Below are 22,376 nucleotides of genomic sequence, written 5' to 3'. Positions count from 1 at the left end.
TACTACTTTCATCACAAACTTTCAATGAAAATAAAGTTAATTTTTTTAAAAATAATAATAAAAACTTACACTTGATACATTGATAATTAAAATACTGAAAACCAAGGATACATATTTTTATATTTTTTTTTAAGAATTTAGTATTTGAGAATACAAATACATAGTTTTTCCTAAAACACTGTGTAAAAAACCTTATGAATTTTTTTACAGAATTTAATTTAGACCTATTTTTTAATATTTTTTCCAACATTTGTATATAAAAGCAAGTCAAAAGTAATTTTTTGAAGTACATCTAAAAAGCTATCATTCAGAGCCTTGATTCCAAAGGTCTTGTTAAAACGAATATAAATTGAGTCATTTTGAGAGTCTGATTGTTTTCCCAGTTAATGGATAATTTTCAAAACCTTGACATAAAATGCATTTTAGATATATTTTGTAAACTGAATGTAACAGTCAAATTATTTTATGAAGTATTGTTTATATTAAATAATAATGTTAAGGGATGCATAGTAAGTATATTTACACTTAAAAAAGGTAACAAAAAATGAATAATTCTGAAGCAGTATATAATTTTTTATATCTGACCACAAGCTGTAATATTTGACATTATAATTGTAGTAGTTATTTGATTACAATATTATAGATATTTTCATTACAATAGAAAGTGAGACTTTTAAAGAAGTATAGGACCAAATTTATAAACCAAATCGCCAAATAAAACAACACATAGAATATTTAATTTCATATAAATTGTGTAATAATACACAAAATACCAAAGGTTTATTTTAAAACTTTATACATAATTTTATAAAGTTAAATAAATTTTATTCTTATTATTTAACAAACAATATACATAGTATTTTCAACTATTTTCATCTTAAAAAGTTTAAAAAGACATAATAAACATGCAATTCAGTGTTAACTGCTAATACATAATTTTGAAGTAGAAAATCAATTTTTTTATGTATTAAAAAATATTTACACCTCTGTTCAATGGACTGTAGCTACATTTCTTTGTACTTGTACTATTAGATTAACATAATGCAATCACATGGCTGTTGGTGTAGAATGGTCATTTTGTAAATAATGTTCTGCAGTGTTTAAGGAACTTCTGTTCCCTGTCAATTTTTTTACAATTACCTTGTATGAGAGTGGAAAAATTGAAAATTTGGTTATAGGATTTATTTTATAAAATAAAATCTTGTAGCATTTTTTCTCAATGTTAATGAATACTTTGTAGAAATTTTCATCAGAATATTAGATTAACAAGAATTAAAATTTAAAAACTTTACATTAAAAATTTATCAATATGATTACAGATATTAAGCTTTGAGAGGGGGGGGTTTATCACATAAATCGTGCTTTAAACTAATTATAATGCAAAATGTACCTCTGTATACATAACCATTACTGGTTATTACCCAACAAGATCTCAGTAATTTCGTATACTGAAGAATACACATGATTACACATAATGATAAGTCATACAAGAAATGTAACCACATTATATATATTTTGTTTGTATTATTTTAATGCATGTAAAAAAGATGTTTTAACAGCTTCTTTTTAACTTAAAAAAAAAAATCCATAATAAAACATGAAAGATCAAAATTGTACATCACTTGTGTAACATGTGTAATAACTTTGTATACAAAAGTGTTATATATATATATACAATTTTCTACAACCATAGTAGAATAATTTCTAATGACTGTGAATTTTTTACAAAAAAATTAATTTGAACTTATATGGATCATCAAATCTCTTAAATTTTTAAACTGTACACATCAACAAGACTTCTTGAAAAGTACTTTTCTCTAAATTGATTTAAACTAAAAGCTAAATTTTTAGAGCAGGCCATAAACCTAAATGAATAAAATAATTAGTGGTCTATATTTTAATGTAGAAACCCTGTAGTTATATCTAATACATTATATTTTATTACAATTAAAAATATTTAATAAATTTACAATTTAAAAACTAGTAATACTCTTTTAAAAACTGAGAATAAATATTTATTTGGTTCTTAAATGTACCTGAAAAAAAATCTAGCACTTATGTAAATGCTGTTTCTACTACTTTTACTAGGGTATCAGTTTAATTTTTGATAAAATTTATATATATAAATTTATACATAAGGTAAATCATACCACACTGGAATGTTGATAAAATAATAGTTTTAAAATTATTAAATTTTTGGCTTAACAGGTTGACATAAAACTGAATTTGTAATTAACTGATGGAAGGGGTTGTACTCAAAAAAAAATTTTTTTGTATAATTTATTCTATACAAAGTTTTAAATATTTAATAAAAATTATTCGACATTTGCATATTTCAAAATAAATGTGCTTCATAATTTGTCTTTGACATAGTTTTGAAATGTTGGGTTGGCAGTTCCTGTTTTGATAATTACAAACGTGTGCCTAGGTCACAAAAGGTTTTAAAAAGCATAAAACAACATATTTATATAGCTCTCTATATCATATTTATAATTTTGTATCAAAACATAACCTTGACTAGTGAAAAGGGAAATATATCAACTACTCTTCAATCTGATAAAGTAAAAGTTTTAGTAGAAGCTCTTTAGATAAATGACTTCAGAATCTCTGCACAAGTATATTGAATTCATGAATGCAAATGATGAAAACAGTTATTTCGGTCATGTCGGGGTTGTGGTGGTAATTTGAAAGTAAATTTATCCAAAAGAATTAATTGGTCATGACATTGAAACTCTTAACTGTGGTGCTAATAAAAGCTTTTTCTCCTCATCCTCTATTAAAACCAATTGTGATGATAGAGAATATACTTAATATGATATAAATGTGATAGGCAGAGGATACATTTCTGCTCTCATATTGAGTGGGATTTTAAATCTTCTTAAATCCCGATTCAATAGGTATAAAATTATTAAACATGCTGTTTATAATTGTGAAGATGTAATGTTGGAAGCTGTAGATGAAGCAGTTCAAGTGAATGAAGGAAGTAGGTATAGCACTGATGGTACAAGGCAGAAATGTGGTTTCATGTCGCTCAATGGTATCGTTACAGCAACAAGCATGACACAGGTAAAATGACCACATCATGACCAAACACTGTAGGTGCAGAAAGACTGACCAATGAACACACAATTTCTTGATTGGCAAACTACAATGGTGTAGTGGGGGGAGATCAATGGAGCAAAGATTTATGAGCAGTTACTTACCTGAAATGTGCGATACATGAATTAAAATTGGGGATTTAAAATCTTTTTCATATACAGAGGAAATGATGATGGGAAAGTGTCGTAGAAATCTAAAATTAAGGTACAGATGGATGAAATTTAGTGATGGCAGTTCTCTGAATGGACAATAGACTGACAGTTATAATTAATATTAATACTGAAAATTTAATGTATAAAGCAGTGTGGGTGGAGTTTTTCCATTTCAGTTCAACTTTGGTGCTGATAACTGGTTTCAAAAAGCCAAGGCAGAAGGTAAATCATAAAATCAAAGTACTTTCATTTACCAGCTGTTTTCATGAACGAAATAACCTAACAGGTAAAGATCTTTTGGTAAGGTGCATAAAAAGTAAAATGCAGAACCCTAATTAATCACTCAACAGCGTAATTTTTGGCATGAGTGCCAAAAACCGTCTTTGTTGGGTTTCAAACACTTAAGCTTTGTATATATGAAGCCATAAGTACTTTTAATAAAGGGAATATTATCAAATGCTTAGTTTTGAAAAGACTAAAAATCACTGTTGGTATCAATTGTTCCCAGGTGATAAAATCACTTGATAAGAGGAAGGATTGTTAGAGCTGATCATAAACTGAATGAACTGACAAAAAAGCAGGGTAAGACAGTGTTAGATGTCTTAGAAGAAGAGGATCAATCTGCAGGCTCATCATATACTTAAGGAATGTATTGACAGGTAAAAAACTATGTATTTAAAACTTTATTTTTTTGGCTTATGTACTTTTTTCTCAACGTCTAAGAAAGATATAGGAATGATTTTTTTGGGTATTCTCACTTACATACACTAATATTTGAGTGAAGAAAAATTACAAGCATTTATGAACAAAAAAATTAGAAATTGAAAATCATGTTTTTTAGCCTTTTTTTTTTTTTTTAATACAACTTCACTTCTAATACAAAATTTAAAAAAACTATTTCCCTAAATTGCTTCAAAAACTATGCTTTATAAATCTCAGATCAATTGAATTACAGGATGTTGAGGAAAAGGAATATAAAATCTTGTAATTTAACATTATAGATAGGGTGGTATGCCTCCCAATTAAAAACATTTTGTGAACGAGAAATTTTAGGAATATATCTTGAGAATTATGAAGTATGACTGGAGATATTTTTAAAACTATAAATTAAGTTACATTTTTATAAATAATCATAAAAAAAAAGTAATTACTATAAATTCCAACGTAAAAGCCAAACTTCATTTTGATGGGAATTTTGTTTGATTAATGAGAGATCTGCCATGTAAATTAAATTTAAACTATAGTGTTATCACTATAGTTTAAATCGCTTACTTCACTGATGGACAGTAACACCAAATGTGGTAGGTTGAGACCATTAGAAAACGCAGTAAACATTCCTGAAAGTGTAGTTGCTATTAGAAACCCTTTCCTACAAATTATAAAATTATTAAAAAAAAAAATTTTTTTTTTGATAGATCATGATTTTACTTTTACATTTAATAATTTTACTGGTTAGTTATGTGAAATAAGATATTTTATGTTAAAAGCAGTAATTTCACAAAAAAATACAGATAATAAAGGGTGAGCCAAGTACAAGGCTAATGAAAAATTTATTTTTGACTGGTGGAATAATGAAGACATTATTTTATAAAAAAAAGGTTGCTCAAGATGTACTATGTAATCATAAAAAGCATATTTAACTGAATTAGATAGCCAAATGGGCATAAACAGATTAACAACTAACTATTTATAATAAGATTTTTTGCTCTTGTAACTTTGTTAACTTGGGTGTAGGTCAATTATCATTACTTCGTGTGAGGTTACAAGGATAACTCTGCATTTCATACATATGCAATTTAGGTGTGAGAACACCTAATTTTAATTTTGAAGTGTCAAAATTATTAAACCATTTGTATGCACTAAAAAACAAACAAAAACAACCTTAGCAAACTTATAATAAAAATAACAATGAAGAAATTATCTTTTGTTGTACATAAATATTAAAAATACAAATTAACAAAAAGAATATTTATCATCTTTCTAAATTAAAACTAAAAGATAACAAGAAATCAAAAATATCTAAAGTTAGATATTTAGACATTGTAAAAATAAGACATTTTGGCCACAACTTAGAAAAAATGTATAAAGAGACGACATTAGTCAGAGAATGAATGAGTACTGGCAGAACAGGAAACAAAAAGCAGAGTAAAGATGTTGTTTTAATGTGATGGTCCAAACAAAAAAAGAATATATATATATATATTAAAAAAAATCCTTTTTTAAAATATTTATGTTAAATTTTTTGTTACAATTCACAAACCTAAAAAAATATATGATAATTTAAGCCTTATAATACAACTTATCTACTTTTTTAAATTATATTCTAGATCCCAAAATATTTTATCTTGCATGTCAGAATTTATGGTGAATACTCACTCTAATTATTGATTTTTTGGGTGAAAATATTAGAAAAAGCAAAATAAATTAATAAAAATTTCCTTCAGTAAAAGATAAAGCTGTATTAAAATAGTTTTAATTCAGCATCAATTTACTTATTATTCATAATGACTGTTTTCTTGCTATGTTAAATAACTACTATACACTTTTCCAGTATCATGAAATACTTATTTTTTCTCTAGTAATAAATACAGGTCTATGCCCATATCTACCCTAACTTCTTTTTTTATAAGTGCGTTTTGCAATAAGTGAAAAAATTCCAAGCCTAACCTGGACTCAAACTCAGAACCTTCCAAATAAAATATGCTGTGCAACTGAATGGATAACAGACAACTGAATGCATTAATTTCTATTGAAAAACCAAACCAAATTCATTTTTAATATTTTTAATTTTAAAATTGGTTTTTTAATGCTGCATTAAAAAAAACACTCTTTTATCTTCAGTGATCTTTTGATGTAACAATAAAAATGATACAAAAGCAAATGAATGCAGTGTGGCATTAGGTAAAAATAAAAATAATTTTAAAACAGTATTATTAAAAACTAGTATTTTGTATAAATTATTTTGTATTTGTATAGAATGCATACTTGATGTCTTTTAACAAGTAAATACAACAGTTTAACTTTATAAACATAACTACTGTCCATTAAACAAGATTTTTTAAAATAATTTCATTTAATTTTACATCATGAACGACAAATCTGTATGGTAGCCAATGACTAATAAAAGTTATTATGAAACTTCTTTCTTAAAATAAAAAAAATAGACCTTGGGTAAGAGAATAGTGTAATGGCACACCTTACAACCACATGGTTCTCCAACAGCTGGAACATTACAATGAGCAATATACTAACATGGAAGGATGTTAAACAAGGAAAAAAGCCAACAGCTGTAGGTGTGTTTAATAAATTTTTCCCATAAATAACCCAATTTCGAAAAGATTTGCTGAGAGCAACTTAGACATTTTGAACGGCACTTTAGCAACTATTCCAATTGATATTCAAAAAATATTCTTATCAAATTTTTCTCATTTTGTATGAAAAAATCAACTGACACAAGATTCAGTTGATATAAATTCTTATAAAAATGGAAATTAATAATTTTTCTTTTTTGCTAAATTCAGAAACATAATTAAAGTTAATTTCCACACTTAACTATATTTTTATAGAATGGTTTTATAAGATACACATAAATTTATCCTGCAATATCTACTTATTGCAGGCCTTACTAATTTATACCTTTATGAACTATTAATAAATAACACACCTCATAGTGCCATGATAATTCAATTTAGTGCACTGTAAATTAGCATGTTATTTTTAATTAGTTGTATTAATATTACCCCTCCACCAGTTTTTATAGAGAATAAAGGATAATCATAACATACTTAATTTGGATTAATTTAGCACATTTTCTGATCATGTATTTCACATTGCAGGATCAAAATGTCACCACAGAAGAGTGTAGAAAATGATTCTATATTTTTTTATTTTTATTAATCCTATTTTGGCAATTTATTTTGATTAAATATGTTATTTCTAACTTATTTATGTTATATGTTCTTTTATTAATTTTCAAATTATTAAATAAAAACCTCTCAGGAACTCTGTTTTGATAGTACAGGTACTGACAACTCCAGGATTACATCATTTAAAAAAAAATTAAGGATTCTTAATGATTCAAAGGTAAAATACCCCTAAAACTACAACGGACAAAGTAAGAGAATGACAAAAAGTGAATTAAATAAAAAATAATTATTTTTCGATTATAACTTAAAATCTACATTTATACTACTATATAAAGAAGAGGGGTTTTGATTGTTTGGGATAAACAAAAAAACTACTCTATCAATTGCAACCAAATTTTGACCCATGTTTCTTTGCATAACCGAGAAGGCTTTAGATATTTATTTCATGTTGAAAAAACATTAAAAAGATAATGCTTCAATGCATGCATACATAATATATAGGGTCTTGCTAGTTGATGGAGATGTTGCGCTTCATAATCTATTTTAGGTTAATGCAATTGTATTCGATTTCTTAGATAATATGGTATATTGGTTCTGTGATAGGAAATAAATATTTGTTCACTCATTTGGTGATATCTTTTTTGAATTATTGAACAGTATCTAGATCTATTTTGGTGGCATTTATTGGGTTCTTTTACTAAAATCATGCTGAAACAGAAGAGAAGAAATACTGGTAGAAAAACTACAATGCAAGGTGAATGTCTACATTGCGTTTACATGAGGCTCGACTTTCTCAAATGAGATCATGCTTCTGACATTATACCAAATGAACAATTGATTAATTCAACAAAGCGAAATTACTTTTTCTTATGATGTACGTCCAGTTAATGTTATACAATATAGGAAAGCCACTTTAAAGTTCAGATCTGTTTCTGAATACGATCCTCATTTGGATTATATTAATATAAAGATTTACAAACTTGTTTTGTAAATCTTTATATTAATATAATCCAAAGATTACAAAGATTAAAGATTTACAAACTTGTTTTGTAAATCTTTATATTAATATAATCCAAAGATTACAAAGATTAAAGATTTACAAACTTGTTTTGTAAATCTTTATTGTTTTGCAAAAAAATGTAAAGATGAAGCACCTGGTGTGTGATTTTCTGGCGGGAAAGCACTTCCTACACTTAATGAGCTGCCAGAACCTCTCAAGAGGTTAATTTTTAGAATCTTATCCTTTGTCAAAACATTTTCTCGATAATGTTAGAAAATACAACACTTTATTTCATTCAGATGACTTCTTTTGGTGCTAAACAAATTGTAGAGGAGAATTTTGTCTATGTTTAAAATTCAAGGTCTACCATTGTATAGGAAGTTTATTTCCAGCACATTATGTCGATCACCAATTTTTACAAATTTACTTTCTTTCTGATGCTGATCAAACTTCTCTTCATACTTGAAGGAACTAATAGCAGCACTCCAGTAAGTTTTGCTGGAACATAATAATTTGATCAGAGTTTAAATGCAATATTGACAACAGACCTTTGGCTAATGTGGAAGATTTTAAATTAATAATCCATGCTGATTATATACCTGTTAACTAGCATAGGGGTCACTATAATGCTCCAACTACTAATGAAGTTGTTGTTTTACTGGTTGATGAAGATAAAGAAGCTAGAGATATATACAACATGTGTCAGTTTCATTGCTCTTATGATTGTTTACAATATCCCCTTATGTTTTTAAGGGTGAAAATGGTTATTATATATTTCGCTAAATAATAATGAACAAAATAAAACAGTTTCCTACATGCAATTTTATGCTTATCGACTTATGGTTCAAGATAACAGTGACAACACAGTCACTGCCACTGTTATTTTATGTGCGATGCGACTGGCTGTACCTGCTTCTGGTTACTTGAAGTAACTGCAATGAGAAATGCAAGTAATCATATAGCACAGGCAAAGCCGTGATGGGGATGCTAGTAGAATATATATATAAAATACCCTGCCAAAGGTCAATACTTCTACATAGTATTCTCTGCTTAGTAGTGGAAACATCATACTGCCAGACCCAGTGGTGAGGAAGTGAAGGTATAGGTAAGGGTTGTGCGAACATCTCTCATGTCAAGATAGGGAAGGAAGATTTACAGAAGCATGTTTCAGAGAGAGAAAGCCTTTCATATACAACAAATGATAATGGGGTCAGATTTCTCAGTTTGGCTGGAGATATGAAAGTGGTTAGCATGTTTTAAAAAAAAAAATCCACAAAGAGACTTGATACTCATCAGATGGTACCACAAAGAACCAAATAAACCACGTCCTTGTTGACTGCAGTCATACAATCACCAACAGACATTCTTAGGGTAAAAAGAGCTGTGGGTCAGACCACAGAGAAACTACCAGAACTTTACGTAAGAAAAAAATAAGAATTATTGATAAAATAATAATTTTATCCAATCTAGGAAGATTGCACTGCTAACAATACAAGAAACTTTTATCTCACCATCAGATTCTTTAGGAGATGTTACACACCAAATGCTTGGAGTAAAGGATAAAGGTTCTGATAGTGGCACAAAACAGTCAAGTTCTTTAAGTTTGAAGAGCACACTTTCCAGAGCTACTGTATTAGAAGACAAGGGAGACGAGAGGAGCAGTTTGGAACACCTAATTGTACAGCCCTGGATCCCAAATTCATCATAAGAAGTAAAGGAAGCAATTCGAGAACTTAAAAACAATAAGGTCCTATGTGAAGATGGTATAACAGCAGAGATATTGAAAGCAGTCTAGGAGAGCGAGACTAAGCATCTGTACAAACTGTGAGTGGAAATCTGGAAGAAAGAAATTATGCCAGAGGAATGGAAAGAGGCTATTATCATACCTACTCACAAACAAAGGTGACAAATACTCCAACGGTAATAGAAAAACGCCTTGAAATATTTATTGATTCAATGATTGGGGAACACCTGACTGATTTCATCAAAGGAAGATCAACATACAGTCTTTACTTTAAAAGAATCCTAAAAGAATTTAAAAGACTTGCTCCCATCACATGTTCTGTTTAGTCAATTTTATGTGTTGTTATTTCATTGTAGCTTCTTTGGTGTTTCAAGTTGTCCAGTTACACATTGAGCATAAATTGATGGAAAGTGCTCCAATTTACATTGTACATATCTTTTTTTTATCATACCATTTTTTCCCAAAATGAGCTTGAGCTTTAGTAAGAATGTTGTTCCTAATGACAGTTTAGAGATAACATGATAAAATAGTAAGTATCACAGCTTTAAATTCTGTTAAGTAATTTTCAGCTATATGAATCAAACAATTTTAGTAAATAAAGGTTTAAAAAACTGATTTAAAATCCCAAGGCATATTATACAGCAAAGCAATGAAATGATGGACAGATTGGGTGTAAAACCAGTTAAAAATACTCTTGTCATATGTAAATCTATTACAGAATGACAAATTAAAGTTTAATTTTTACAGTGAATAAAACTTTCATTCTTTAAAAAATGAACTAATTGATATATAAATAATATGAAAGAAATAGATTATGAAAAAAAAATTGTACATGTCCTTTTGTTTGTATTAGATCAATTGTGAAGCATAATTGACACATGAAAAGTTTTTATTCCATTTTATTTATTTCTCATTAAAAAAAAAAAAAAAAACTAATACAATAAGCATTATATCAAGTAAAATACTTTAATTAATAAAAAAGCAATAATATTCACAGTAATAAATATAATAAAATAGCTTATAACTGAATAATAATTAAACCTTCAGTGCCCACTTTATTATACTTTTATCTAATCTGAATGATACTTTTAGATAAGTTGGTTAAAGTATATTTTTAATTGGTACGATAAAGTATTACTGAATATAAATTGCAAAGGAAAAATTTATGTTATCTACTGAACCCAATTATATTCATATGCACCTGATAATTATTAGGGATAAAAAACAATGAAAATCACTTCATTAATGACCATCATGTATGACGTTGCATATATACACACAATTGTTATTCCTTCAGTTAATCATTTTCTGGGCGATAACGCTGAAGCATTTTTTTGCTCAAAAAACCCCCCCAAAAAAATACAAGTAAAACTGTTAATAACAAATTAAAAATATTCCTGATATAATTTGAATTGAGTTATGACAGCGTCAAAGAAAATTATAACAATAATAACAATTACAACATAGAAAAATAATGAAAAAATATTTAAAAAAGTTGTTATTACTATAATAGTAACAGTAAATGTTACTGTTATGAGTTACAGCACTTCAATAGGTATTTGTTAAATTTATAAAAATAATTTTAAAAAACTAAAAATTTATCTTAAAACTTTTTCACTGCCAGTTTTTAATATGCTTTGATACACAGTCTTGAGCTGAAATCACTGCATTTAAATGTGTCTATTTTACATCATCTCCCAGAAATAAATTTTTTGTCTTTATCAAATACATAAATGAATATTTCTTTGTATCTTTGAATACTTTAACATCATTGTTACACAATAAAATGTAAAAAAAAATTATATAAAATGGATATCTTTTATTAGGATGCACATTGTTTTATTAAAAACCATTTAAGCAGCAGCTTTTTTGGTGAAGTTGTATTACCTCTTAAAAGGTAATTCAGAAGAAGCATTTCATTACTCTGAAAGAAGTTACTTTATTTAATAATTTTTAAATTTTAGTTAATTTCATAATACTATTCAACAAAATGGAATTGTCACATAAATCAATAAGTAAACAATGCTGGCATAATGAAAAATTTTTATTACATATTGTATGCTAAGAAACGTTATCCGATACGGTATTAATATGGTTGACGGTAATGATTAAACCTCAGTGTAGACATTCTCATTGTTTAAATAACAATTAAGTATAAATACTATGAGTGTAAAACACAAAAAGAAAACAATAGAATAAGCATCCCTTTGGTTCAAAGGTGTAACAATAAAGGTTACAGAACTCATATGTATGGAAAAACTATTGCAAAATATTATATTTCTGTAGTACAAAAATCTCCTTTTTATTTTACAGAAAAAGTAACATTAACATTTAAATTCTCATGAACAAAGTTAATCATATTTAAGTTCAATTTTTTTTACAAGAATTCCAACAATATTAGATGAAGATAATAAACAATATGGTGTTACCAGATTTTTAGTCAGCTCAATAAAACGTTTTCAAAGAACATTTCCTTGATGGTATCAGATTCCGAATAACATTATTTTTGTTATTAATTAGTAACAGCTGTAACTTTTGTCTTACTAAATACAAAACGTATTAAACTACTAATATTTTAAGTATTTTAATACTAGACATCATTATTATGACCGATTTTAAAATACAAACTAAAAAATTCAGATCTAAAATTATATGCCACGGTATAATTTTGGTGTTATTTACATGATAAAAATATATATTTATATTAAAAAATTAATTTTATGATAATTTTAACAACGTACAATATTAATCATAACTCTATTAACTACATATTAATATAACTTTTAACTACATTATGTACTTTATATAAATAGAATATTATTAAAAATTAATAATCACAGGGAATTCAAAGTAATTATAATAATATTAACTAAGAAATTAAAAATAGTTAATTATAATTTTAATTTAAATAAGTTAATATTACAAACATTTCTAAAACAAAACATAATAAGATTTATTTATTATTTTTTAATGAATTATCAGTTCCAAAATGTAGATTTAAGAATCTGTTGAATGATCTGTTTACCAACAGTCTAGGTGAATGGTTTACAGTTCAATTGGATAATTACACAAACCACATAATTTCAGGGATGAGCAAGATTGTTCCTTTAGAATCCCTGTACTTGACCTTAGATGACTTTTTCAATTTTTAGAGGAAATGAAACAACCACCCTATATTTAAGCTGGTCAGTACAAAATTGTTTATCAGTAATGTGATGCTTCTATCCGAGTAAAAATATCCTGTAGCACTGTAAGTGGGATACCCTCTATCCTCTCTCAGAAGGGTTCTAAGACTTTTCTCTAGACAAGATTATTTAAACCATTTGAATTTTTCAAAGGAAGATGATCATCTTTTTTTCAACCACTTATTTTCCTATCTATCAAACCTTTTATGTTTCATTTTGTGTTCTACGAGTGAAAGTCAGACCCTGCTAGGCTCACACAGACAATACTATAGGCATTAATAATGCCTATAAAGGGAATAAATATATCTTTGGTGTGATCTGGTGGGGAAGGCTACCAGTAAAATGACTAGGGACTTTTTCTTGTCCAGTGACTATACAAAAGTATTAAGCTTTAATTGCCAGTAGGGTAAAACTGGATTTCATAATCCCTCCATGACTAACAGATTCAATCTGTTAAATATATAAAGTAAAATAAAAGTAACAAATTTAATGCATTAAGAGGAAATTTTTGTACACATTTAGAGCAACACTCGTTTTTTTTCTTTTTATAAAAACAAAACTACACAACAAAATATTTAAAGTTTCTTCCCTACAATCTAAAATCCTGTGAACAGCAGAAAATTATCAGTTTAAGTGATGGAGCAGTAACAGTGGTGGTATCTCAAATACAAAACCTGTGAGAATCCCCAATTATGTAAAAGAAATGTAGTTCAGATAACCTAACTCTTTCTAGTTAACCTATTAGTTCACTGTACAATTTTAAATTTTACACACTAAAGTAAAATTTGACCTTTCAAAGAAATTTGAAAAATAAGAAAAGAATAAACTAAAGGATGTTTTTATAAAAAAAAATTATATAATTTCTTTATTTCATGATTTATCTTTTACTTCTACAGCATCCTACTTTTTAATTTCATATTATTTCACACATTTTATTTATTACTAATTTTAGTAATAAATTTTATAATTTTATAATTGATATATTTAAAAATGTGATTTTGTTTATTACACTCAAACAAACTTGGGACATAGGAAGTGAGCTTATAAGCATAAAATCAAAGCCCAATTAAATTAATGGATCAGTACTGGGCAGAAAATTATTACTTCTTAAGAACAATAATTTTAATCTAATCTAAAAAAATTTATTTACTTAAAAATAAAAAAAATTAAATATCAAATTACTTTATTTTACTTGAAATATTGTCATAAAAAAGAATTGATAAGTCAATTTGGTGATGTAATCTATAATTAAAATGATAAATATTGTAATTTAATAGAAACCAAACATAATTTGAACTCAGAAATTTTAGAAAGTTATTAATCTACAACAGATTAATGAGGAAACTTAAACCACATGATCAATCCAATGCAGTTATACCAGCCTGATAACTAACTGGAAGGCTATGGAAATACATAAGCTGTACTCATAAAAGAAGTGACATTTTAAGCTATTACACTTAAAACCAAGGTACTATATAACATTCAACAAATCAATTAAAATTTAAAATTATGAGAAAATCATATAATTTTTTTTTTTGATGGGATTATATGGACACAAAGCCCTTAAAAAGTTAAATTAATCACAAATAGTCTTATTTTTTACATCCAGACCAAAACCATTTGTTTTCAAAATTTTTTCTCCTTTTCTCAACAACCAGTTGAGAGTCTCCATCCCACCACCACACTTTCGTAGATGATCAGCCCCCTGGAATGATGATAAATGAATAATCTATTAAACAGATTTCATTTGATCATCAATTATGGAAACAATTTTTTACGCTATAGATTAATACCATTTTTACAGTAAATCATGTAAATAAATTAATTTCTTTTCTAAATATCAAAAAGAAATGTTATAAAAAATTATATTAAACCAAAGTAATGAAAATTTAATTTGGAAACTGGTAATACATTTATTTTAAATGTTAATCTATCATTAAAATAAATAAAGCTATTAAAAAAATTTCTGTGTATGAATAAACTATTAACATCTTCACTTTATTTTAATTATATTCATAAACTTATTAACATAATGCATAAAATATTTTTAAACACTAACATTTGTTTTTACATGAAAAAAGGCTAAAATATATCATAAAATTAGGATTCTTTCGAATAATTTAGTTTTATTAACCATTAAATACAGCAATATTTTTAAATAATACTGCTTAAACAATCAAATATATATATATATATATAATATTTATTTATTCACTTTTTCTGTTAACATTAATCCACTAAAATAATAATGAGTGTTAAAATTAGTTTATCTCACACTGTAAAACATCAACATATTTATTATAGACATTACATGAGAAATGAGGAGATTTATACACTCAACATTACTGTGGATTTAAATTAGTATAAACAATAAGCACACTTTAACACTTTGAAGTGTAAGTATATAGGTCTGATATGACATGCTATTTATTTCTGAATTAAAATCAATTACATGTGTTCTTGTTTTTTATTTCTTTACAGTTGTTTAGTTCAATTTAGCTGGTCTTTCTCATACTAACAAATTTTATTCAAACTAAGGGCAAACCAAGATATAAATCAAGTGAAGGTGGCATTAAAAATCATGATACTGTTTTACATAATGATCACTACAATTTTTTAAAAATATTTAAGTGTTATTAAACAACCTATTAATAAATTAGTTGTCCTAAAAATATCTTTAGTGCTTCGTAACTTTGCTGGTAATTAAAATTAAATTAAATTTATGCTAGAAAAAAAATCAACATTTTTGGCATTCCACCGAAAAATTCCTATGGCACAAATTATATTTTAAATACATTGACTAATTTGTTAAATACAATGCAGTCCAAATTATTAATTTTCACAACAGCTTTCAAGCAATCTGTGCAAAAGTTGTTGAAAACAACTATAAGTTGTTTTCAACTACGTATTTTAACATGACTGAAATATTACAAAGTTGATGAGGGTTTGCAAAAACTGATATAGAAGAGTAAATCCTTCCTAACCAAACAAATAGAATTAAGTAAAATGCAAACAGTCGAAATGAAGTTCTTTCACTCTGTAAGAGGTTGTTTAAAGAGAAAATAGATTAAATGAATGACAAAAAACAAATTATTCATTGGTTATTAATTAGGTCAAATGAACACAATAAATGGATGACTGTAATCTTTCGAAAGCAGCTATTTTATTCTGTTGAAAGAAGCATGGAAAGGATCATGAAAAGTAGTGATACTTTTAAGGCTTTTTAAATCTATGAATACTTATGATAACAAAATTTATGTTAAAATAAAATATTACATGTTTTTTTTTTTTAGGGGCATTATCTTCTCCTCAGAAAGAAAACATTTTCTATAACTTTTTATAGGCTTCAAAAACTTCCAACTTTTTCAGGTGAGCCTGTACTATGTACATCCAAAATAGATTGGATTCAAAGTGTTAAGATTTCTCCCGAAAAAGTGAATTTGGTTAAGTGTAAATTAATATAATTTATAAGACTTTTAAACGATACTTAACTATTTAAAAAAATAATTTTTCAAGAAATAACCAAGTCAATATTAATCGTAAAAAGCAAGTAATAAATAGCTAAATAATACAATCATATAGGTTTACTCTCTTATTTAAATTTTTATAAAAGCATATATATATATATATATACATTACAGAATGATATCCACTTAGTACATGAATGCATCTTTATTATTTTAACATACAATTACAGTTATCAGTTTGATACAAGAGCACTGAACAAAGTAGAAATCAAACTGCAGAGTAATAAGAAATGTATATTTACTTATTTTTAATGCTCCATAATTTAAAAGTAACTTTTTTTTAAACCAGATATTTTGAAGTTTTTTAAACATGATTTACATCTTTACTTTATGAAATTAGAACATTTCTATTTAAAAATTAATTAGTATATAAATTCTTAATCATTGTCAAATATTTTAAAGATAAAACCATACAATTTAACATTTTATCCATGACTTTGTACTGGAAAAACTTTAAACAATCTTGACAGTTAAATCTTGGTACGTTGTAGGATTTTTGTTTAACTCTATCGTACATTTTCTTTACCTTTAAATAATCAGAAAAATTATTTCCGAGTTAAAATTTTAACTCGTAGACAGATTAGTGGAAATCTAACTCTACGCATGAAAAACCACAAAATAAAAAAAAAAATTGAAGAAATAACATTAATTAAAAAAGCATTTCTATAAATTACTTGAAGGAATATATATTACCACTTTGCAATAGAATAGAATGTATCTAGAACGTATACATAATACAACCTTCATTTTTATTTTGCTTAAAAAATCTCAGTTGGGGGTTATGTGTTGTTCTTGTCAAATTTAATGTATTTTTAAATTTGAAAATTTTTAACTGCATTGAAATCTTTTATTAATGCAAGAACAGTTTTTATTTTACATTGTGTAAAATTTGCAATTGTTTTCAACCTTTGTGGTCAGATGATGGATTTAAAATTAGTTCACTGGGGTTGGGTGGTCAGTAGTTTTGGCTGTAGCCATTTTACCTGTCAAGTCAGAATTGTTTGCACAATTGCATTCCTCACAGCTCAGATGGCCAGATTAAAGTTCCTTGAACATCCAGACGGCCAGCAGTACTGTCTACTCAAAAAATATTGCTATAGAAACAGTGTACTTGATGTGATTGTGATTATATACTTTGTGTTCTGTGACTAGTGCTGTAACCTATCGGACAGCCTTTCAACTAATTGTGTATTACATTTCCCAATCTTTTTTTTTTGTTTCCCAGCGTAGTCTTTTAACAAAAGACTGCACTGTTTGCAGTGACAGAAGACCTGGAGAAGAAAGAAAACGAAGCAAACTTTTTTACAAGACCTGTCAGAAACACCCTGGACTACAAATGGGCAAATGCTTTGAAAAATACCATTCTGAAAAATAAACCACGATCTAGCTAGAAGTTAAACAAATGTGTTAGACAATATTCTTATACTACAATGTTTCTTTTTAAATATTATTTTGTTATGTTATATTCAGAAAAGTAAAACTTAAATCAAAACTATGTTAAGCTACTCTTTGTGTATCAATAAATAAAAATTATATTGACATTTTTTTAAAAATTAAATGCCTTATGTAAATATTTAGGAATGACTGAAAAATAATTCCGAGCTAGTGGGGCAAAACAGTCAAGATGGCAGTCAGTCCTGCTGGCCATTCGAGCTGTGAGCACTGCTAGTACCGCAAATATTCTGAACTAGCTAAGAGCGAGCTATGGCCAGATATACTGGCTGTCCGACCACAAAGGGTTAACACTTTACATACTTGTCCTGTTTCTGAGATGATTCACTAAAATTGATTCTTTTTTTTTTAATGTAATGCCTGTAAGTGTTCTTTACATCTCTGAGTAAATACGCAACCAGATTATTTGATGCAGTACATGTTATACTATACTGACACAGATACAAAAAGAATGTTTATAGAGATTAAACAACACAATTAACTGAAGAATCATCTCTTAGAAACAGGATATACATATAAAGGAATTAATTACAACATGAAGATTTTATACATAGTACATCATAAAAACCAAAATCTCACCAGATTTGAACCATATAAACATTTATATCTAAAAAATACAATATAAATCAAATATATTATTTGATTACATACTTCAAAGAAGTATTTCAATCTTACAATGGATGCCATTAATTACGATGCAACAGGTAAATCAGTTTAAGGAATGGATCAAAATTACAAGATTAAATCAAAAAAGGTCTTTCAGAAGAAAAATATCAGAAAGTAAGTTGTATTAACATTTTTTAAATATTAATGTGGGTTAAAATAAATGATAAAAGCAACATTTATTTAATTTAAATTGCTAATGTCTAGCAAATCTTTAATATAGTCTTGATTATGAGAAGTAATGCTATTAATAACAAAGTGAATGTAACATTGTACAATACTGATATGATAGAAATGAAGTAAATTATAAATAATATGGTAAAAATTCTCACTAACTAAGAAAGACAGTTTCTTTCAGACTACAATACAAAAACTGATACAGTGATTTTCGCCATCTATCATTCACAATATTTCTTATACAAGTTAATTGTTGTAACTGTCAAGATACTTTATAAGCATTAACCAGCTACATCGACAATAATTATTATATAGTTACACTGGCTTTTTCATATTATTTTCATTGACTTTTCACATTAATAATACAGCAATTTACATAAAGGTAAACCAACAATCCTAATATTATTTAAGACATAATTCCCACTATCCCAGTATGCTTATATTCTTGATACAGAACAGATGTACCTACCAACCAAAACATAAAAAGCCCCAAAGCCACTATACCAAAGAAGTAAACTATATATTGACACTGAGAAAGAGTGTTCATAAAAAAACAAATACAACTTTTAATACAATTATATCACAAACTACATTTTACAGAAAAATAATTTCTAAATACTTTTAACAACTTTTCTCTCTTGATATAAGGGAAAATTATTTAACACATAAATTTTAAACAAAAAAAATTAAATATAAACAAATCTCCCTCTAATTTTATTGCTTTATAATAGTAACTTCAAAAATAATTATAAATTATATAAACAAAAATCACAAAAATTAAATATAAATTACAAATAATTTATACAGTAACTATTTAACATAAAACAATACAAACTAATATAAACTAACTTAAATACATAATAATAACTACATTAATTAAATACTAGTTAACACACAATAATTTAAGGATTAAATGTTCACTTAATATATTTTCCTTTAAAACTTGTTAGAAAAAAATAAACTGGCCAAATATTAGGTACTCCATGTCCAACTGATCCAGATTACAAATGTATAACAATAATTTATTTTTGGGACATCAATTGAAAAACAACACCGATCATTGTTAATAACTACAACTGTACTATTGTATGGTTCTATTATCCTTCAAAATCTTCACTACAGAAAGAATTAATCTAATTCATAAAAAAAGAGTGAAATTGAAATAAAAATGTTTTGTTTTCTATGTACCTTATAATAGTAAAACTGAATTGTAATTTGGTCATCAGATCTGTAGAAGGTGTTCTAAGCTGTGATGTAATTTATATACATGTTGGGGAACCCAGTTTTTATTTTACTATAATGCAATTTAAAGCAACCATTTTAACTCCAATCAGCATCTTTCAACCCCTTGTTTAATCTCTATAAATGCTATCTACTAACACTTGAAAAATGGGCTTGGAGAAGAGAATGAGAATATCCACATTTGGTATAAATAAGTTCTTATAACAAATAACACCCAAATTTCTAAGATATTCAAAATTTTAATGCTGTCTAATGAAATATAAATAAGATATTCATATACCAATTGCTTTATGAAATATAAAATATTTTATTATAATTATTCTTTTATAACTGTTATGGTTCTTCTGATTGGATGTTCTATGTGTTTTTGATTTACTGCAGGTCCAATCTATACATTCTACAACAGGTCTGTTGTTGCTTCAATTCCATTCTATAAATCCTACAGCAGGTCTGTTGTTGCTTCAATACTCAATTACATACTTCACCAAAGAAGAAATATATAAGCTGACCTATTAATCCTAGATAGATCTTTTCTCAGAAGTGAAACTAAGCAAGATATAATAGTTGTTTTTATTCCTTTTAATGAACCTGAATTTGAAATTAAGGAATTTGTAAAGTATCCTGAATTTTAGTCCTGAAATTTTTTAACCATAATTATAGAGGACACAAAAATAAATAATGGTTACAAAGATAATTTGATTTCATTTTTAATTGTTATTCAACAAAAAAATAGCTGGTGAAAATAAATCAAATAGGACATTTTCACAATCAATCGATATACAGAAATATTAAGTTGTTATAACACACTCTGGGATATCAAAGATGATACTGTTTTATCCTTCGATGAATGTATACTTGTACTGAATAAATTCTAATTAAAAAGTGGGGAGAGATTTTTAAATGGAGAACCTACATAACCATATTATAAACAAAAATTAACAAAATAATATTGTAACTGTATTATATTACACAAATTATTTGAGAAACATTGATAAATTAATTAATTTTTCATCAAAACAAACTGATAATCAAATATTTAAATATAAATGGAATGAACATTTTATTCTTTATTTAAAACTAATCAATAAGTTGATTTATATTAAAAATAATTAGTACCTTAAAAATTATTTATAATTTAAACATGAAACAATTTCAAATAACTATTTTAAATTTACAGTTTGACATTATAATATAGAAATTAAAATATATTATATATATAAATATATATCAAATATAAATCTCATTATATACAAATATTTTACTTCTACAAAATATGCATATAAATATTAAATAAATATAAGACAACTGCTAAATTACTTGTATGTAGTACCTAATAAATTATTAGTTATTAAATAATAATTAAATATTAACTAAATCTATGAAATAATATATCTTAATTAATAATTTGTATACATTTAATATCACTGTGGTGTATCTTCAATATCGACCTGTTTTTTTGGTTGGACTGGTTTATCTGTGCTAGGATTATCCCATGACTGCCGTACGCCAGAACCAAATATTAGATAAATTGTATTACAAAATACATACACTGCTGCAGATATGAAGAAAACCTCTCGCCATGCTGCTTGTGTCGGCTGAAAATTAGAAAATATGTAAATATAATGTTTGGTTAAATAATGTAACATAATTATAAAAATAATGGGTGCTGATATTTGTTACTCAATACTACCATTCTGAAATGCAGCTACAGTATGCATCATTAAAAAAATTCTAGTCATTCTTTTCAAAGTTATTTTTTTAAAAACTACTTAATGGAAAAAATTGAATTTTACACCTTTTATACCATATTTAAGTTTTTTCTTTTCTGTATTATTACAGTGAACTTCAGTTCAACTGAAGAAAGCCAGTAATTAGTGTAGAAAATTATACATAAAAATATATTTTTTACCTCCGTTCCTAGTAGAGTAATTTAAAAGTTTCATTCCCTGATACCTGCATTAAAAAAAAAATATGTTTAAGCAGAGATTTACTCTTATCTTAAGATTTCTTTTGAAGGTTAGTTTCAGCAGTGACCATTTAAACGGTCACTGCTGAAACTAACCAATCTCGTACCATCAGATTCTTTTTTGTTTAATCTTCTGGCAACAGGGAGCAGATCAAGAATTGCTCAGACTCTACCGTAAACAATTCTTTACCACTTGAAGAAGAAAGCTCACAGAAAGATAGAAAAGTGAAAAATGCAGCTGAAGATTAAGTTGAAAAGTAGCATTAGTTTCATTTCACTGTTATTGAATAAATAATCATTTTC

At 26.5% G+C, this 22,376-nt stretch overlaps 1 protein-coding gene across 3 annotated transcripts in view; it reads right to left on the bottom strand.

Annotated features, from left to right (window-relative positions):
- Positions 1 to 545: 545 nt before the first annotated feature.
- The window catches only part of Picot (putative inorganic phosphate cotransporter protein picot), a 385,272-nt gene continuing 363,441 nt past the window's right edge, over positions 546 to 22,376 (bottom strand). For all 3 annotated transcript variants that reach the window (XM_075364767.1, XM_075364765.1, XM_075364766.1), the window contains exon 9: positions 546 to 21,702. In XM_075364767.1, the coding sequence (XP_075220882.1) occupies positions 21,529 to 21,702 (174 nt within the window). In that variant the 3' untranslated portion in view covers positions 546 to 21,528. The remainder of the gene's footprint in view (positions 21,703 to 22,376) is intronic.

This window comes from Lycorma delicatula, chromosome 4 (genome assembly GCF_047948215.1).
Source record: "Lycorma delicatula isolate Av1 chromosome 4, ASM4794821v1, whole genome shotgun sequence".
In the NCBI taxonomy this organism is placed as follows: Eukaryota; Metazoa; Arthropoda; class Insecta; order Hemiptera; family Fulgoridae; genus Lycorma; species Lycorma delicatula.
Note: the sequence above shows the minus strand (reverse complement) of the source record. Positions and strands in the feature narration are given on the sequence as shown.